This window comes from Mytilus californianus, unplaced genomic scaffold, assembly GCF_021869535.1.
Source record: "Mytilus californianus isolate M0D057914Y unplaced genomic scaffold, xbMytCali1.0.p SCAF_6, whole genome shotgun sequence".
Lineage (NCBI taxonomy): Eukaryota > Metazoa > Mollusca > Bivalvia > Mytilida > Mytilidae > Mytilus > Mytilus californianus.
Window position 1 is genome coordinate 116,660,503 of NW_026262712.1, and position 21,691 is coordinate 116,682,193.

Genomic DNA, 21,691 nt, shown 5'->3' on the forward strand with positions numbered 1-21,691 from the left:
TTTGTTTTGAGAAATTATAAATATATCAGGTAAAAAACCCGCATTTATTGCTTTGACAAATGAAATATCAACTTGGACAAAATGACTACCGCTTGAAAAACGACTGTGTAGAGAAGAATTTATAGAAACTACAATGTTTAAACTCACAAAGTATGAGGCAAATATTCGTACTTTTGGTAGATGTTATTATTATCTTACTTTATTTAGACATTTTCTGCTGTATCTACTTATAAAATTCACTATCAGTCGTTGAGTCAACGAAAAACGTCATTGGACATTTTTCTTACTACAGCTTGATATGTAGCCACCGTGTCAAATGGAATTTGACAACATAACGACTTTAATATCACAAAGAACCGACACACGACGTTGTTCCCGCTAATTTTTAGGAAGATAAGAGGATAAGAAATAGGATTACTATACATAGGAGTTAAAACAGTTGTTCAAAAATGTAACGTTGGACATCCGTTTTTGTCACATAGCTTTGTTGTTTTAATCCTCAAATATACTAGATATCATTAAGCATATGACCAAGAGATATAAGAACATAATTGAAAACAGAGTTTTTCATTATATAATGTACAAAGCACAAACTCATCTATGTTATCGATTTCTTTGGTTTATTTCCTTTCGAATGGTATGCAGAACATGGAAATTTACTGTAGGGAAAAGAGCTTGAATTTGAATAACTCGCCATCTATCGTATATTTCCAAAGAGACACCAATACCGTGCGCAACGTCTTAATCACTTAATTAGTTATATTTCAAATAGAAAAAAAAACGCTTCGCCTTTTGAGAATACTAAAGCAGGAGTTTCGCAAGGCTCTGTATTGGGTCCCCTTCTATTCCTTATTCATGTAAATTGACATAGCTGGTAATTTAATAAGTCTAACTCGATTGTGTGCTGATGAAACATCCCTTTTTTATTCAAGTAATAGTCCTTACACAATAGAGGATGTCTTAAATAGCGATTTAGAACAAATCTTAGCATGGTCTTAAGATTGGCTTATTGATTTTAACCCTTACAAGGCAAATGCTATGCTATGGTTGTACTCAACAAGATTCCGACAATTTAGAACATGTTTAGTTAGAAGCAGGAATATTAGTAACTGGGTTGCCCGTGTTTGCTAGTCAGTAAGTTATATATTTTAAGTGAAACAGGCTGACATTTGCTAGTGGACAGAAGAAAGTCCAGAAAGCTCACTATGTTCTATTCTTTATATAATGGGACTACCTCTACGATTTAATGCCACTTGTTGGTCAAATATCTAATTATAATTTGCGAAACAGTAATAATTATGTGATACCCAGTTATAGATAGATATAACCAGAAAATCCTTTTTTTCCATCTACTACTATTGAATGGAATAGCCTAAACCCCGACATACGTACGTCCAGAAATATGAATATATTTAAACGAAAGATGAAGTCTAAATTGATACAGACACCTAAGGTGGCGTAGCTAGGCATTTTTTTAAGTGTACGCCCGAACTTCGAAGAGGCGCCTAGTGGCCGCAACATACCCCAGCGTGTCCGTGACAGAGCTAGTGTACACGGGTTCCAGAGATCGAAGCCCCCACGAAGCTCACGCGTTATCAAGAAAGATATACCGGTATCATCTTTTAAAAAATCATCAAAAGCAACATTCTTCGGAGACGTATTTGTTTATTTCTTATCTTTACTGTATGCAAAGTAAAGTACAAGAGACTACCATTGATTTGTTATTAATCCCAAAATGCTTGGTGGGTACAAATACAGTATTCAGGAGTTACATTTTTGCATTAAACCACATGTCAACAGAAATTAAAAAAACTAAGCCTGGAAGTATTTCTATGACACTGATTTTTCCTGTTCTATGTAGCTTTCTTACTGGCAAAAATGAAAATAGATTTCATAAATGCTGTCAGGTACCGACCATTGAAAAACAATCGATCTGTTTAAAAAAAGAAATGAAAATAACTGTTTTTTTTTGGCAAATTAGTAAAATGACCGTTTGATTTAAAATCATTTAAAATTAATTTGAAATAGATTAATGATAATAATTTATTTACATGTGAAAAAGCTAGACTTTGTGGCGTAGCGATGTGATTGAGTGGTTTTGTGTACAATTATTTCCTATTATTTTGGCAGTGAAAATCTGCAAGTATTTCATTATGTTGTTTGATTTACACATTATAACAAAACTAAGAATATGACGGATAAATTTATAGTTAGCTGTTAAACGTCCAGTGGCAACTATTAGATGTATTATTAGGAGGACATTTAAAATGTTATAAATATGAACAAGAACATCCTTTGTTATGCAAACATGTGTATCACGGCACAAGCGATGACCTATAGACCCTGTGTAGCATATGTATATTTAGGGTGGGTTGCTACGAATAAAGGGAATACAGATACAGGAAAATAAAGTAAAAAATATAAAACAAGAATAGAGTATAACGTGCAAAATAAAGAATAGAGGAAAATGGTCTTAGAAAATTGAAGAATAGAGGGAAACGGTCTATTTTTTGTTGTTGTTAGAAAATACAAAAATGAAGACGCTCAATTATAATTTCACTTAAGAATTCGAATTTTTTTTCGACTGATTTGATAGATGAATAAAAATATATCTATAATCTAAAAAAAAAGTTAAATTACGATATATAAATGAAACTGTTATTCAGTCGATGTTAAAATACATGCGATAAAAGAGAATATATAAATATGATTAACAAATTTTTTGAACAAAAGGCAAACCTTAAGACTCCGAATATACTTTTGTACGAACATTAGATTAATTCCGAATTCCGTCTAAAATACATTGTTCATGTTTTATATATTTTAAAAAACAATATACGATAAACGAAACTATGTACGCCAAGAAACGATGTACGGTAAACGATACGATATACGCTAAACGAAACGATGTACGCTAAACGATACGATATACGCTAAACGAAACGATGTACGCTAAACGATACGATATACGCTAAACGAAAAGATTTACGCAAAACCATACGATGTACGATATAAGGGTGCTTATGTTATCGTTTATGGTATGGTTTATGGTACATGGTTTCGTTCGTACATCATTCGTTCAGCGTTCGTACAACGTTCGGTCAGCGTTTCGTTTGCATTCGTACACCGTTCGGGAAGCGTACGTACATCGTTCGGGCATCGTCCGTACATGATTCGGGCATCGTTCGTATTGTTAACTTTTACGTTACACGGACTGTAGCCTTACTCCATCTCACAGATTATTGGCATTAAATAGAAAACACATTCATGTTTGGTTTTGTATCATGTTATACTTATTTAATAACATTTGCATACTTTCATTATACACGGTTTTACCAGAATTCATGTGTTTTACTGAATATAACAAGATTTGTCTCCCCTTTAATGGAAGCTGACTATATAACAATAAAAACAAAATAAATGCACAGTTAAAATATTAGGGTAATGGTTACCATTTAAAACTATGCACAGTTTAAATTTCACATGTTTTTAAATACTTCCATTAGGATATAAAAATGTGTTTTTTCAACTTCTAACTTAACTTGTTTCTTTAATTTTCAGAATTCCTGTATTTCACTTTACTTTATCAAATGTTTTATCAATATTATCTTTCAAAGAACTTTTGTAATAAAAAAAATCTTTATATTTTTCTGACAAAGATTCAAAGTCTTTTTCCCTCAAGTATAAATTACAATTCATTTTTATTAAAAAAAAAATCTTAAGACGTGGTAGAAATACTGAGAAACTGATTTTTAATTATCTTTTCTTTATATCAACTATTTTTTATTAATGAAGTATGCAAAATAAATAAACTAAAACTGAGTAGATATTGCAAAAATCAAAAAATCACAAAAAGAATTACCAGGTATATATTTTCCCCTAAATATATGTCTTTATAAATATTTGTTTATCAACTTTAAATAACCTAAAGGCATTAATATATAAATGAAAGTGCTTTACATATTTTTTTCTTATGAATGGAAGTATTCCGAAGCAAATCATTCATATAAAACATTCACATCAATAATTAACAAATTCAATATAAGCAAAAAAGCTATCATTCACTATAAATTGTAAATGAATTAAATGGTAAAACTTTTCATGCATCAAGCTACTAGGAATTTCTACTTTTCTCTTTTATTATCTTATAGTTTTTGATCAAACTCTATGCATTTACAAATCATGATTACAACATCTTGATCAAACTCAATGTCTTTATAAATCATGATTATTACATTAACATGATATGTTTTACTGTTCTAAGATTTCATAATTTAAAACAGGAAACCAGTCACATAAAGAAGTCGGAAATGAAATAATTTGGTTTATTTCATAAAGAATCAACAATAACATTATCTTAAAACACCTGTAAAATACAACTATTAGTCAAAAATGTCGATTCTGTTGACGGCTTTTCAAACTTATATTGACTCTGATAATCCTATTTACTCAAAAGTTACATTTAATATTACAAAATTATGTTTCTTAAAATCATAGAGAGTTTAACATATTTATTTCAACTGGAGAACTACTATGGGAGTAAGATAAATGATTCCTCAACAGAAACACTGGAAAGTTTTATCTAGACTTGACACTTTGAAACGTAACCATTAAGAATTCTAATTCCCTTTTCTTAATGAAATTCCTACCAAATCACATGATAAATCAGCACCAGGTATTAAATATATACCCTGAATAGAACAATTAACCACACATGATTTTTTGTTCAAACATATCTTAATAGAATATATTAATTTTTACAATTACAATTCCAACTTTAACAGAAATGAGAAAGGTTAAACAATAATTAAAAAGATATTAGTGAATTACAGAGGTAATGTTAATCTAAATAGCCTACATCAAGTCTCCCTAATTCAACAGTTCTTGTTTTATCCAGAACTGCTTTTGAACACTACATACATGTTTTTGAGGTTTCTTGTTAATCTATCCCATATTTTTTAATATTAATACATACAAGGAAAGGCTTCAATTTGTTGCTACCTACTGAGCAAGAGATCTACAGTAGAACCACAGCTACTCAAAACTTAGCTCTCCAGTTAGTTGAATTGTAAGCACTGACTAATATACATATGTTTAGTTCTTACTTTTAAATGATTATGTAAAACAAAGGCTGATGTTTGTTTGAATAACTGTGGTTCAACTGTATAAAAAATTAATCACACATTACAATAAAATGAGAGTTCAGATTGCACAATTACAATTTTACAAACAATTAAACTCAATTTCTTCATGTGTAAGAAACTGTATGACTATGTCTGTCAATCAAAATTTACAACTACATGTATGCCATAACTCCATACAGCTCTGATGCCTAGATCTTTCAAACTATAACAATTTAAAACGGAAACATTGCTTTATACAGCATATTAAAAATATAAAAAATATGTACATCAACAAAAAGCTTCTCCACTTAAACACCTTTTAAATATCTTTTAAACTATAAGTGTGTAAGTTATGTTAACTGTAAACTATATGAATGCATTTAAGATAATAGTACATTTAAATAAGAAGTAAAAGTTATTTTCTCATCATCTGGAAACTAATTATCAGTATGTTTGAAAAACAAAATCCAGATAATTTCATAAATATTAAAAAAAATAAAATAATTACAGTCAAGTCGAATTTTAGTTTTGGTGTCACACAAGAAAGTGATACAATCATATTCAGTACACAGTCAAAGTTGAAAAAAGTAACCATAATGACCCAGTGAACTTGATTGTATTATTATACTGTTAAATGAAGACAGAAATTGAACTTTTAGAGATAAGTGTTATTAATAAATTCTTTATTTTCATGTAACAAAAATTCTATTTCAAATGAAAATTTGAAGATCTGAATTTTACCTTAAATCAAAAAAGGTGTACAATACTGCATTGTAAACTCTTCTATAAATATAGGTCTACATGTATGTTAATGACAATCAGGTATTCAATATGGACATCATTTTAAGCAAAATAAAATTGTAGAGGTATGCATGGGTATTTCAACATTATATATACATCCCGAGCCAGTTATTTCCTATGTATTTTGTTCCCTCATTTAATTCCTTTTATGGGGTTAGAATTTTTCCTTTCACTAATAAGAACCTTAAAATTTAGAAAAATCATAATAATATGTGGATAATCTTGAAAGTTCTCACTTTTACATTGAATACCTTAAATATACCATTGATATGGTTTTTCCAAATTTTGCATTCATGATAGTTAACCAAAGTGTTTATTAATATTAATAAGTACTAAAAAAGTTACAATGCTATGGATGAAAATTTGAGAAATAAAAAGATCAACATATGCATGATACATGGACATATTGGGAGGAGGAAAAAGCTTATTTGTTAAAATATACAAGCTAAATAAAAATGAAGAAAATATAATGTTAAAATTTTCTTTAAATGATTAAATAATAATCTGCAGCAAAGAGGTGACTCCATTCAACAGTATCGTCTATCAACATACATAACCACTAACGCTGAGAAAAATCCCTCCATTTCTAAATGTATACATGTGTCATTGGACTTAAAACATTCCATTCTTTACATAATTATCATCATCATACATTATTAGATAATTCTTCTGCAAAAATTTACAACAAAACAGCACTTTAGATAGAATTAAGAAATGTAGGCGGCCTTTTTCAGCCAGTCTCTTCCTGTTTTTGGCCCATTCTGGATGAAGCTGCAGTACACTAAATATAATGACTAGGGTCAAGACTTTTGATTGGATGTTAACCAAGTGAGTCCTTCGTATAGTCCATCTCCTGATGTAGCACATGATGGCTGAACATACCAATTTCTATCACGTATACGTGTTAATCCTAATTTTTCTTGAATTTCATGTGGTTTCATTGCTGAAAAGAACAATGATATTTATTTTGAGACCATCACATTTTATTTCAATTTAATACATTCATTTTATTTTTTTATTTCATTACTCATCTGAAACAAGGCTTGTTTTCTCTTGTTAAACTCTGTCCTTCATATGTGTTCAACATGAAGAACAAAATCATCATCATGATCATTGCATGCATAAAAATTTTGTGTTTATTTTTATTCATTTTTAGATTTTTAATCTCTTTAAGCAGTACCATATATAGAGTTATATAAAACTAGCAATGCTATATTGTTATTTCTGAAGGCCCTTTTACAAATAAAATGATTTAAAAATATATACAACTGATTTGATGTATTGTACAAATCCTAGTAAATCTCAAAATAATTCTTGCATATATCAAAAATACTATCTTTTTTATTAAGAGCTAATGTCTTTTTTTCCTTTTCTTCTATCCAATGTTATGCCAGAATTTCACCACATGCTACAATGCTATGCCAGAATTCCATCCCAATCTATGATAAGGTGCAAGAACACCAACACATGCTCATTTACATGATTTATCATTTGAATAATTTGAACAAATGAATAGACTTCTATCTAGGTCAGCAAATATATCAAAATTGTTTCTAAAATCATGGTTTTCCTTTTTCCAAATAATTTTAAAATGTTCTATAAGTAACTAAGCATTCTTGATATATATATGGTATTACCAAGTATTAATTTTATAAAGTGTTTTAGGAATAAAATTTGTGTCAACATACTCTAGTCCTGAAGTATATTTAATTGTTTCCTGTTAATTGAGGTACCAGCCCTTCAACTTTTTTTTATTCTTACTGGTCCTCATTGAAATCAATGGATCAGTTTGATTTATCCTTTTACCCTCTTTACTATGGAAGATCCTTTAAAAGGACATTTAATAGCTATGAGATATAAAAAAAAAAAAAAATCTTTTTTTTTTTAAATCATTTATGAAAGTGAAATAATGAAATAATAATTCGCTTATAGCAGCCAATTTAGTTCAATTTTGTCAAAATAAGCTAAGAACATCACTGATGAATTATTTACTTGCAAGTGAATAATTTAACCTCATCGAATCTGTATTTATGTGACCTTCAATTAACCCCTTAGCTGGACATGGGTTATGCATGAATTCAGCTGATATAAGGAAAAGAATGTCAACATTGAAAGTGAAACAAGGATGAACCATTTGGTTGACTGATTCGATCCACAAAAAAATCATTCTTGTGTAGGTAAAAACCAGGATAAACATACTTTTTAAACTACAATTTGAAATCAAACAGACATAGAAAAATCCAATTGCACGTGGTCACTATCTCTTTATATCGAGTTAAATGGCTGTCGGCAGTCATCTTGATGGTTAATTAGATGACGTCTAGACAAAATTACACAAGAAATGTTGATACATATTATCGAATTCATGCAATGTTAATTGTTTATTTTTGACTTTTTGTTATTTTGATATACGTTTTAGTATGTTATAAATCAAATATGAGAATTTGAGTCAAATCTGTGAACATGAATTTGACAGCTTATGCCCCTTTAACAAACTTTAAAGGTCCATATTTCAGAATCACTTATTTTGAAGACATGAAGTATTTGGTCCTTTCGATAAATTCAGAGATACACCTTAGCCCCACACATTATACCCCCTAAAGAAATAATCCTATAACTTGACTTACAATCAGGTAAATCTTGTTTATTAGCAAATATAAGTATAATAGTGTCTCTCATTTCTCTATCATTAATTATCCTATGTAGCTCCTGTCGAGCCTCGTCTATTCTGTCACGATCGGCACAATCTACTACAAATATAAGTCCTTGTGTTCCAGAATAATAATGCCTCCATAATGGTCGTATCTTATCTTGTCCTCCAACATCCTGAAACAAAGAGGTTCATTTTATTGTGTTTGACTGAATCATAATAAAAATCATCTCTACACAAGACATATGTCTCCCTAGCTTCTTCATATCAAGGTTACAAAGCAACGTTTAAAAATATCTAAGCTGTACAAACTGTACATGTTATGAAACAATTCTGGGAAGTACTGTTCCTTTTCAATTGAGCATTCCAAATATCATTGCTGAAAAATAAAAAAAATAGATCTACTTCAAGAGAATTCACCTAGACACTGAACCTTTTTTTTTTGGTAACAGCAACCTTGAATTTTGACTTTTTCACACCCATAACTGATACATGTGTAGGTTCAAAATGAGCAAGGTAAACCTCATAATTCAATCACAAAAGCATTTGTTTTAAAAATCCATTATTAGTATGTGACCTTAAACTTTAACCATCACCAATTGACCCCTACACATAATAGGTTTCTCCCCTTTACCTATATCTTTCAATGGTACATGTATAATTTTATTTCAATCATCCTAGGCTAGGAAAATTCAACATTTCATTTGGAAAGCATCTGTTTCAGAATCATGGATAGGCTGTTGGAGAGAAAAGTGGCAACTACATGATCCCTGTACATGTAGGTCCAGGAACTGTTTTAGACACATTCAAAATGATCAGATTACTAAGTCTATTTCATTTCTTTGGGTTTATTCAGAATAACAGTTTTAATATTATTATTATAAACATTGACCTTTATAACCTATTCTCTGTTTTATTAACAAGGCTTTTCTTTTTCAAGTCAAGTTCTACTCATACTTTAGTCATATTAAATAAGAAATCAGAAATTTTGTTTATTCAAAGGTAAAAATACTGCCTCTTTCTATTAATGTACAATATTTACTTTCATTATTTACAACGATCAATGTTTATGTTACATACATAACAATGTATAAGGGTGGTGAGTAGTATATATTAACTTTATCTGAATATAAGATCAACAAAATATTTGGATATTAGATAATTCTGATGTTGAACTTCACACTTTAAACAAGGGTAAACGCAAATTAATATTTTTTAGGCCAATTAATCCAATTTCTAGTTGAATGCTTTATAGTAAAACTAAATTATACTTCTCTAAAAAAATATTAAGTAAAAAGTTAGGAGGATGTAGGACTTTTCAGTATCAGGATTCCCCTCTGATTTAGTTTTTTAAGCCTTGTTCTATCAGAATTATTTCATTCTTATATGAAGTTCATCCTTATTTTAATTTAATTTCATTAAACATATATATTTGAAAGAATGAATGAAAGCAGGTGGTACAAATTTCACCAATGAGAGATGATCTGAATATTGTTAATGATGTTACAAATATTAAAATTTCTTGTTAGAACAATGTTAAGTCAATATCATATTTTTATTCTTATCTTTATACTTGACTTATATATTAACAAAGTTTCATATACCCACTTAAGTTCAATAAAGATAAATAGGAGTTGTTATTTTGAATTATCAAATATATCTTCATGTTTACAAACAATATATCTTTTTTTTCCAGAAATCAATATATAAAATCTGGACAATGTGTTTATACGATTGCAACTTATGCAAAATGACTTGATTTTTAAAAAATCTCAGTTAAATCAAGTACATGTTTTTCCCAGACCTCATTCTTAAAGAGACAAACTGTAGTCCAGGAAAGGATGAACATTATGAAGTCTCTAGACATGTTATCTTTTGTTAAGGATGTTCGCTACTCTTGTTTTTGACTTTTTGTCAGATATTCGGAATCCTCTAGTTTTATCCATGTTAGTTCCAATAAAAATTTTGCCCGCTAACACCTATTTTTCTTTTCATAATTTTATTACATATAGTTTAAATAGCCATATTTGAAAATGCTATAAAATCCTTGTTATTTTTTCATAATTTTCTTAAAGAAAAAGGGTGCCAATGTTAAATGTATGAAAAGTCTAGAGAGAGAGTTATTTCCCGCCAAATTTTCAATGGCTTATATCTCGAAAACAAGCACACGGACCCTTCATTTTTTTCTGCTTTTTTAGTTCCTTTATTTATATACTATCAATTTATAACAGTCTTTTAAAAAGCTTGTTATTTTGAAACAGAGTAGCGAACATCCTTAAGCATTTTAAGCAGTTTTCACTCCTTTTCATTTATGGAACAGCCCTATGATTTTAATAATGCCAACACAAAAAAAAAGAAGAAAACTTTTTACAGTCACAAGTTTCAATATACCATTTTTTTTCTTTTTCTGAAGTACTACCACCTATATGAAACAGTTAGAGGTTCTAAAATTATTAAAGATAGTACATGTACCAATTACATTCTCCTCAACTTTGGCTTAAGATCTTGTCATTATTCTTTACTATAAGACTAAGTCCTTATGATATGAATTTGTATTATGTAAAGGACAAGGAAATTAAGCAGTAATTACATCAAGGAAGTAGAAACACTTCAAACTTATTACACCTTGTCCTATCATTGTATGAATCACTCCAGTACACACATTTTTCAGTCATTAATAAATAACTAACTTGATGACCTTTATTGTAACATGACTTTGAAAGGGTTACTTGTTATATTACTACTACATGTATTCACTTGTGCAACATCCTTAAAAATTCAAAACGATGTAATATTCTGCTATTAATAAACAAGAGAATTTTAAATAATTTTTTGATGACTTTCACCTGTTTAAACAGAAAGATTTAAGATATCAGAAAATTATTTCCTTCTTACTTATCAAATAGCTGTCTTAGTACAGGTACATGTATCTTTTAACAAAAATATTTGCTCAATTTGGGAAAGACAAGTTTTAAGAAAACCACAAGTGGAAACTAGAGGTACTGTGAGCATAGCTCACAAAATAATACTCCAGTCCTTGCTTACAAGGTGCATACACAAAAATCAGATAAAAAATAAAATAGGTACATAATGACATCATATGAAGATTCTGAGAAAATTTCATCAAATTCTGATGAGTCTAGGAGGATATAAATATGTTCTGAATAACACACGTTGTTTGCTGAACATCAAAAAATTATTACTCTCAAAAAACAAAATAGGAGTTCCACAATAGCATTTATATGGGTAAGATTGTGAGAGAGTTTAAATTAATCAGGGGTTTAGGAGGAGTTGTGAATAAAAAATTAATACCCTCTAATAAAGCAAGTCCATGCATTTGTATTGGAAACCCCAACGAATAATTTTGATCAAAAGAAATAAAAGGTGCACAATGACATTATATGGTTAAGATTTTGAGAAAGTTTTATTAAATTATGAGGGGTTTAGGGAAAACTGATGCAATTACTAGTGTGCAGATATGAGGTAGTCCATGTCATCCAAAAGAAAAAATTAATCAGATAATGAAATGAAATAAATGGTGCAAAAGTGCTTCATGTGAGTAAGATTCTGTGAAAGTTTAACAAAATTGTGTCAAACAGTACAGGAGCAATTGCAGATATCAAAGTGTGACAGAAGGACAAAAAAAAACGAAGGAATGACAGACAGACAAACCCCTCAATCACTAAATCTTAAAATTTGAACATAATATCCCTACTAGCAGCTAAAGTGAGGAAAATATAGTCATGGACTAGTAAATAAAGTCTGGGTTACTAGATCTCAATTTACAGTAAAACTGTTATATTCCATATGTGTTTATTTCCAACAGAGGGAATATCTTTACCCAACTGCTAAAATCAATTCCCCAAACACTTCAAATTCAGAACTTTATCATAAACATTCAGTTTTACTTAAGAAAACTGAATATTTAGACAGATCTTTTTCTCTTCCAACATAAAAGACATCCTTACACAATACTTATGAAAGGTCAGAAATCCAAGACATACATGTATTAACTTTTAAACCTCTAATTTCAAAAGGAACATATGTGTAATGCTTTGGGTCTTTTCAAGTGCTTGGAGAGATTTTATTAGTAAATTTATTCACAATATCACTTCTTTTCAGTTTAAACAAATGACTGCCATAACAGACAGTCTCTGATGCTTAAAACTATCCTGTATGAATAAATGTCAGGGATTATCTCCTTGTCAAACCCTATAACATGTATAAATAAATAGATCCTTCAGAAAGTTAGGTATAATTTGTATAAAATGTTTAGTTTCACAATGGCACTATGGTCAAAGGGTTATCTTACTTAGATCTACCAATATTATGGTGGTTATTTTCAATCTTGAAGATTAATTGTTTCTAATATGTTACTCTGCAATTGTATGCCTTTTAAAATCAAAGAACCTTTGTTAGCATATACTCATAACGCCTAAAAAATTTCTTGTGGATATGCACATCTACATATTATGTCCTCATTAACTACAAAGTTTCATGAAATTCTGTTGTGTGGTTTCAGAGGAGTTGTGATGACAAACTGTAACACTAGTATACATGGTATAGGCAAATATTGTAAGTTCAAAGGGGCATTACTCCTAGAAAATAAAAGAAGAATATGTCTGAGGACACAAATCCCCCCGCTGAAGCTTTGCAACGAAAATTGGACCAACAGAAAGACGGGGGTTAAGGGTAACACTTAATGCTCCTGTCACCTACGGCAAAGATTCATGAAATTTTGTTGTGCAGTTTCAGAGGAGTTGTGATGACAAACTGTTACAGCAGTAAAGGGCCAAAGGAGCATAACTCCTAGAAAAAAACTTTGATCATAATTTCCTGTACATATGCACATATACATAGTATATCCTTATCAACTACAAAGAATCAGAGGAGTTGCAATGACAAACTGTTGCAGTAGTATATTTACATTAAATTTGACATTTTTAGAACAATACTCACCCATACATTAAATTTGACATTTTTATAACAATACTCACCCATACATTAAATTTGACATTTTTATAACAATACTCACCCATACATTAAATTTGACATTTTTATAACAATACTCACCCATACATTAAATTTGACATTTTTATAAGTTACAGTTTCTACATTAAATCCTACAGTTGGTATCGTCGTCACAGACTGTCCTAGTTTTAATTTGTATAAAATTGCTGAAAACGCTGTTAAGGAAAAATCTATTTTTAGAAGTTTAATTACATTTACACTGTAAATAATAAAAATATTGTGTTTTGACCAGATGAGGTAAATATGTTGTTATTTACTTTTGAAAAACTGATATTTATTAAGGAAGGAGTCAATATTGGTATATTACAAGTAAATATTACATCATGCTTTTTGTGCTTATTCATTGTGAAATCTGTAGATTAATTGGCACCCCATTTAATACACATGTATATGTAGTAAATTTTAATACATGTATCATATTCACAATTTTTTTTATTCTTTTCTATCATCTGAAAACTCAACAAAGTTCTATAACATTCCAATTTCCAAGCATTTAAACATAAAATGCAGCTTAAAGGGATTCAATACATTTCCTTTTGTTTGAACATGTTGAACGAGGATAAACATCCAATTCTAGGTATTTTATATTTTGTTTTTGTTACTATATAATAACAGAATATAACTACATATACTAGTACTACATGTAGTAATCATGTGCAATTAATTAGATTTGTTTCTTTAGATTACTTTTCATTGAGTTATGCCTCACACCTCCTTTTCTTCATATCTGGATAGCAACAAACATATGTGTTGTCTTGAATGATGCAAATGACCAATGATTGTATTTTATTGGAGTTGTTGTCTTTATTAGTACAGAATTACAATTTGACATCTTAACCACATGGATATAGGCCTTCAATACATGTATATCCCAAAATCATAAATAAGAAAATAGACTAGACTCCAACTTAAAATTAACAAGATATATATTGCAAAATGCAAGCTTAGCATTTTTCTTTAAAGCAAAGTCAACTATTGAGTCAAGATAACAGAACATCAGAATACAGCCCAGATCCAAGCAATAGATGCTCAGATGATGTAAGAAATACATCATTGACCAATTTTTCTAAATTTTTCCATTTCCTGCCTCCCTACTTATCCAAACACATTTTGTGAATGTGAACATTTTGGTTCAGCACCACTGAAGTCAAGACATTTAAGCATCATTTAAGTCCACAATATTTCCGGATCAAGTCCACATCTACATATAAAAATTTTCTGCCAGGATGCAGATTTCTATATTTTTTTTTGGGGGGGGGGGGGGGGGGGGGGGAAGGGGACTACCTGTTTACTTGAACCCCTTTTTCATTGTAATATAAATCACGAAGTTGGATTTTAAGTCTTAAATAAATATTTAAATTAACTAGGGTTTCCTGCAGCTTTTGAAAAGGACGCAAGTTTTTTTTCTCAGAGGGCACTCTAAACACAACTAGCTACACATTAAGGACACCTTTTGCTTTGAGGACTACACATTTATGGCTCCCTTTACATATGAAGCCACTGTTATGGATAGGGATTTAATTGAAATATACCATTGTTTCATATTTACTGGTTAGAAATACAGATATCTATATATAAGGATATTAATTTATCTCCTTTTTGAAATAAAATGCTCCGCTGGGCGCAGCTTGATACGACCGCAGAGGTCGAACCCTGAACAGTTGGGGCAAGTATGGATACAACATTCAAGCTTGATACAGCACTGAATTTGGATTGTGATTAAATATTTGACGCAGCATAGGTTTCTGACACAGAATGAATGTGGTCTAAGAACTTAAAAAATTTTAATTTACCTATTCAAACCATATCATTATTATTTGCTTTTATATATAAATCAGAAATAACCAATTTAAAATGGAAAATTTTAAAGAAAAAAATGGAAAAAAAATCCCCCACAAATTTTTTGAAACCCCTTATGATTCATCACCCCCAAACTCAATCTCAGCCTTCCCTTTGTGGTATGGTACCTTGCAGTACAATTTCAGAGAGATCCATACACTTGAACACAAGTTATTGTCTGGAAACTAGAAAAAATTTTGGCCCCAAATTCCTAAAAGTTTAGGGCAATTACCCCCAAACTCAAACCCAGCTTTCCCTTCATGATATTGAACCTTGTAGTACAATTTCATAAAGATCCATACACTTACACACAAGTTATTGTCCTGAAACTAGAAAAATGCTTGTTTTTTTGCCCCTTTTTTGCCCCTAATTCCCAAAATTTTGAGGCAATTACCCCCAAAATCAAGCCCAGCCTTCTCTTTGTGGTATGGTACCTTGCAGTACAATTTCAGAGAGATCCATTCACTTGAACACAAGTTTTTGTTTGGAAACTAGAAAAATGCTTATTTTTTTGCCCCTTTTTGGCCCCTTATTCCTAAACATACACTTGAACACATGTTATTGTCTGGAAACTAGAAAAATGCTTATTTTTGGCCCCTTATTCCTAAACGTTTTGGTTAATTACCCCCAAACTCAATTCCAGCTTTCCCTTTGTGATATATGGAACCTTGTAGTACAATTTCATAAAGATCCATACACTTACACACAAGTTATTGTCATGAAACTAGAAAAATGCTTGTTTTTTGCCCCTTTCTTGGCCCCTAATTCCTGAAATTTGGAGGCAATTATCCCCAAAATCAATCCCAGCATTCCCTTTAAGATATAGAACCTTGTGGTACAATGTCAGAGAGATCCATACACTAACACACAAGTTATGTCTGGAAGTTACAAAAATGCTTATTTTTGGCCCATAATTCCTTAACTGTTGGTACCATAACCCCCAAAATCAATCCCAACCTTCCTTTTGTGGTATATTGAACCTTATGGTAAAATTTCATAGAGATCCATTCACTTAAACTAAAGTTAGAGTGCGAAAACCAATGTCATACCAATATACGATACAAATTATCACTTCTAGACTCAGCTAATACAATGTTGATAGTGCAACTGCCTTGTTTTAATCAATCTTAACTTCCATTTATTTAGATAACAACAGTAAGAAAGCTGTCGTAAATTCACACCCAAAGTGACGTCTCGACTGATCAAATAGTTAAAGTGGCATGGTCATACTTAATATGAAAATATAAACAAACAGCTGATTGTTTACATAATGTTCATCCCATATTATGGCATATATCTCAAAATTCAGACAATCACCTTTTTTTCCTTTAAAATTGTCTACATTCTAAATTTGAATAGGTACAAAGTTGATGTTGTCCTTATAAGATTCAATCATGAACCCTAATTGTACTTGGTCGCTTCAAAATGATCAAACATAATTACAAAATTCAATAAAGTGTTGGCCATTAAAATCGTGATTGCGTCCAAATTGAAATAACTCGAAATGGTCTCATTAAAAGATGAATTGCAGAACTGATTTTAAATTACGGCAGGGTGTTGTAAAATGCCACAAAAAGGGACACGACGCCAGGAAAAAAACAACCGGGAGCCATACCACGCCAAAACATCCTGTAGGAAACACTAATAACTTTGGCAATTAAAGGATACTTGTTTTTCCAGCAGCATCAAGGCCCAGCATTAAAATTCTCATCTCCTTGTTACCAAATATTTTGGATAGTAACTTCCCCATCTTTTTCCCTCAAATCTGAAATGAAAGGAGTATATGTGAATACAAACGAGATAAAAATGTATAACTATTGTATAAGATGGCATGCCAATAAACCCAAAATATGATAAAAATATTAATACTGGTAATATAGATCAAAATGTCAACATAAAAATAGATAGATGTGGCATGATCAGATTGCCTTTACTAGAGTCCAAATGATGTGGATGTTAGCAATTATAGGTCACCTTGCAAGCAATAGGTAATCTACATGTACAACAAATATATATGGAGACCAATTTAAATATGGTTATTTACTTTGTTTGCCTTTTGCAATTTTTTATGGAGTAAATAGAAAATGACATAGTTTTAATTGATGCTGTTGCAATTTTTTAAATTAAATAAGTTAGAGGTAACAACAAATGATTTGAAACGAATAGTTTTTGAAGAAATCATCAAAATGTTATGTTCCAACTTCTCTTGGAGAACGTACAGGCCACTCTGCCATTAAAATAACTTCAACTGGTTGTTAAATTATAATTTCTTGTCACATTTATTACAGGTGAAACAGGAAACCAGTATTCCCATGATTTGACCAGCTACTGATTGTTGCAGGAACAAACCACAATGACCCATTTTGTCAGAACGAAATAGTGACAATATTGGTGAGGTGTGCATTATATATATTAATCAACAATCTTTAAAATTTATTCTAATTAAATACCAATCTATAAATGAAGCCAAACATGAAAATTGGTGAAAGAATTTTTGAGTTATTGATGATGGAGAGACAGACAGGTTAGAGAAGGGTATATCATAATACGTCCCGTAAATGGGCGTATAATATAAAGAAGCAGTTTACAATGCATGGACTCGTTATAATGTATCACTATTTTGTGTGTATTTAAGAATAGACGACATCTAATTAATTATTGAGATGATCTCCTAGGAATTCCATAGGTCATATGACTTGATGTAAACATAAATATAAAAATATATACACAGGAAAGCATGTGCAATCGTATAATGACGATTTTTCTAAGTCTGTGTGATTTCATGTCATAGATTAAAAAATATGTTAATCTTCGTTGTACCTGCAGTCTTCACCTTTAGCCACTAATCCGATGCCCCAGACATGTAACATTCTATTCGGGCTAGTAAGTATTTACAAAACTTTAAGACACATAAGAAAATGTCGAAATATTGGTCTTCGGACCAGTATTTTTTAAAAATTTTGATGCAGACTGTACCTCTACTCTAATGATTTTTTGTGAGTACAATCAGTAAGGCCTTATATATTAAAAATATGTGTTTCTGGTAACCTGGCCGACCCTAGTTTGTGTCCCCCAACCCTAACTTTTTTATGGTGTTGGCAAAAAAACAAAAAAAAACCTGGAATTTCGGCGTTTTATTGCATTTCAATCGCTCTCCGGTGTGGAGGCGCATTATCACCGTAAGAACGCTATGGCGAACGCCCGTGCCAGTTCAGTATTTGCAATCAAAATTGCGAAATGTCAGCACTTGGAGGCTAAAAACCTACTGAAATATTTGGAGCATCGATGGAGTTTGATGGAAGTTTAGCTCAAATAAAAATTGAATGCATCTTGAACGGTGCCAGTGGGGAAGTTTACCAAGTAACACCAAATATGACAGTCGGCGACGTGAAAGACATTACAATCATTGTAAAAAATCATAGTTCTTTGAATAACCTTGGTTCACTTATGACCACCAGGGCTAATCCATATTGACCATCTGCACCCTCTACACCCAAAAAAAAACCTGCCAACCTACCCTAATTTGAAAAGGGTGTTACCGGAAACACATAAAATTTATTTTTAAACCTTAGTGAAAGGGATCTTTCCAGTGGCTGCTTTGTTTCACATTTCAATATTGACATTCTTTTCTTTTTTTAATAATTGAACATGCTTAGCCCATCCCATTTACAGGTTTAATTGAAGGTATTTCAAAATTTTAACAGATTCGAATTCTTAAAGGCTGATATGTCTGCTATTCAATTCTTACGTGCTGTGGGTATACAGAATGGATCTGTAGGCATTAAAGGTACCCAGTTGGAGGTGAGGTTTATAAAAGTTTTCTTGAATAGAGTTAATGGGGCTTGATAAGGGAGTTTGCGGGCAGCCAAATCAGAAAATCGCTCCAGACACAGAATCCCAACAGGAATTGTGTATAAAGAAACACAAAAATTTGAAAATAAAAAGCAAAAACTCGGACCACACTGTATTATGTCAATCTAATTCTAGATGGGTAATTGATTCAATTAGCTTAAATTGGAACTGATCAAAATGTGTCACAGTGATAATCAAATATTGATAATTACAGTAGAATCCCCCGTGTCTGCGCTGCTGGTAATGTCATGCATTACCTGATTTCGTCATATCTGCAATGTAACACAAATAGAATCGTTCTTGTAATTGTTTAAGTCTTCCGAAGATTCAGAAAAGTTTAAATTGATAAGTTCAAGCATAAGTTATTAATTGCAATCCCATGATTAACCATATCTAACCATTTTCTATAAAAAGATTTACATCATTCTAAGTCAAATTTTATGAAATGCGTGAGATTTGGCAAAAATTGTAAAGAGAAAAAGCAATAGAGCAAAGGAAAATGCCGCCAAATACATGTGAGCATGTAAATGAGTGAGTCTCAAGGAAATTGTGCAAGACTTGACAGCACTGCATTAAGAAGATTTCATGAAATTAAACTATAAAGTATGTCAAGAATTTGTTCACGCAAATATTAACTTATTATTTGTTTTATGAGTTAACCAAAGTGAAGCCAAAAATTCTAAGCCATAGTCTAAGGTGCGCAGTTAGCCAATCACTTATTTATTGCTGTCAGAATAATCTAATTCTGTCTAAATAAGAATACATTCCTTAATATCTTTAGTATCACAATGTACATGAAGAGATTGATAAAGTGTTTTTTGGTGTTTTGTGTAAAGTTATTTTATAAATATTGTACACAATCTAATTTTATTTGAAAATTGGTGCAATACAGTATTTTTACAAGTAAATATTCATTTGTCAATATATTAGATTTAGAGAAGATCTGCTATTATATCATTTTGAAGCGTGATCTTATCTGAAACTCTATGAACTCCTTCATGAATTAAAGTGTAAATGGTAGTGTAATGTCAAATAGCTGAACGAGAAAGTCACCGGTGTCATTTTATATTGGTCTCCACCTACCTCAATGTTTACAGGTGTATTTATCAGAGTAGAGGACTGTTTTGACTCTTAGAAGGGATCTAAATTGTTTACATTCAAAAACTATTATTTCGTTGTATTAATTGGACTTTGAACAACAACATATAACAAGAGAAAATTGTAACAGTTTTCTGTCAAGTTCCATTTCTGTAAGCGGTATTATCACCCATGGCGGTGGTCAAAACTTCCGCAAAATGGCGAACAAAATAGTCCACAATTTTGACCAAAATTTCTTAACATATGACAAGAAAGCGCTCTTTTAATACTACAGCTGCTAGAAAAATATCAGCTCAATAAACAATTCTCGAGATCTTAGTCCAGAACCGCTTTAAAGTATAATGCGGAATAATACAGCATTTGAATCTGAACACGCAAATTCTCACGAGAGTTTGGGCGTGATGTGGAGCAGATGAAGTCATTGATCAATTTTACACATGAATAATTTTCGAGGAAGTCAAAGATTGTAATGCAATCACACTCTAGGTAAAAGGGCATTAACGTTACGCACGCTGTTCCTACAACCCATAGGATTTAAAAAAGAATCATCGACATTTCCTCCGCAAAACCAAAAAAAAAAATGTTAGCAAACACTAACCACTATAAAATCAAATTCAGTATATGTTTTCAATAATGTTCTTATAGCTCTTGGTCATATGCTAAGTAATATCTAGTATATTTGAGGATTAAAACAACAAAGCTACATGTGATAAAACGGATGTCCAACGTTACATTTTTGAAAAACTGTTATGTATAGTGATCCTATTTCTCTTTCTCTGATTTTCCCGAAACTTGGCGAGAACGACGACATGTGTCGGTTCTTTGTGACAAATAAGTCATTATTTTGTCAAATTTCATTTGACTCGGCGGCTGCATATATATTAAGCTGGAATAAGAAAAATGTCCAACGACGTTTTTCGTTGACTCAACGACTGAAAGTGTATTTTATAAGTAGATATAGCAGAAAATGTCTAAAAATGATAAGCCTATGATAATAATAACATCTACCAATAGTACAAATATTTGCCTGTTCGTGAGTTCAAATATTGTAGATTCTATGAAATCTTCTCTTTACAGTCGTTTTTCAAGCGGTAGTCATTTTGTCCAAGTTGATATATCATTTGTCAAAGCAATGAATGCGGTTTTTTTACCTGATATTTCAATAAGTTATTAATAATTTATAAAAACAAAAGTTAGATACACGAAGAGTACACAATGCCTAGATTTGTTTTTTATTAACTACATGCTTGGGTCTGAAAGGAATAAAATGCTACGAAACATTACAAAACGGTAGTCA

General features: G+C 30.9%; 1 protein-coding gene across 1 annotated transcript; it reads right to left on the reverse strand.

The window, feature by feature from the left end:
• Positions 1-3,270: 3,270 nt before the first annotated feature.
• Positions 3,271-20,590, reverse strand: LOC127705974 (ADP-ribosylation factor 6). The gene is made up of 5 exons (XM_052210355.1): positions 20,380-20,590; positions 17,113-17,209; positions 13,648-13,751; positions 8,552-8,750; positions 3,271-6,867 (listed from the first exon to the last, which is right to left on the reverse strand). Exons 2-5 carry the CDS (start codon positions 17,192-17,194, stop codon positions 6,725-6,727), a joined length of 528 nt encoding a protein of 175 aa, XP_052066315.1. The 5' UTR covers positions 17,195-17,209; positions 20,380-20,590; the 3' UTR covers positions 3,271-6,724.
• Between the last annotated feature and the right edge of the window lie 1,101 nt (positions 20,591-21,691).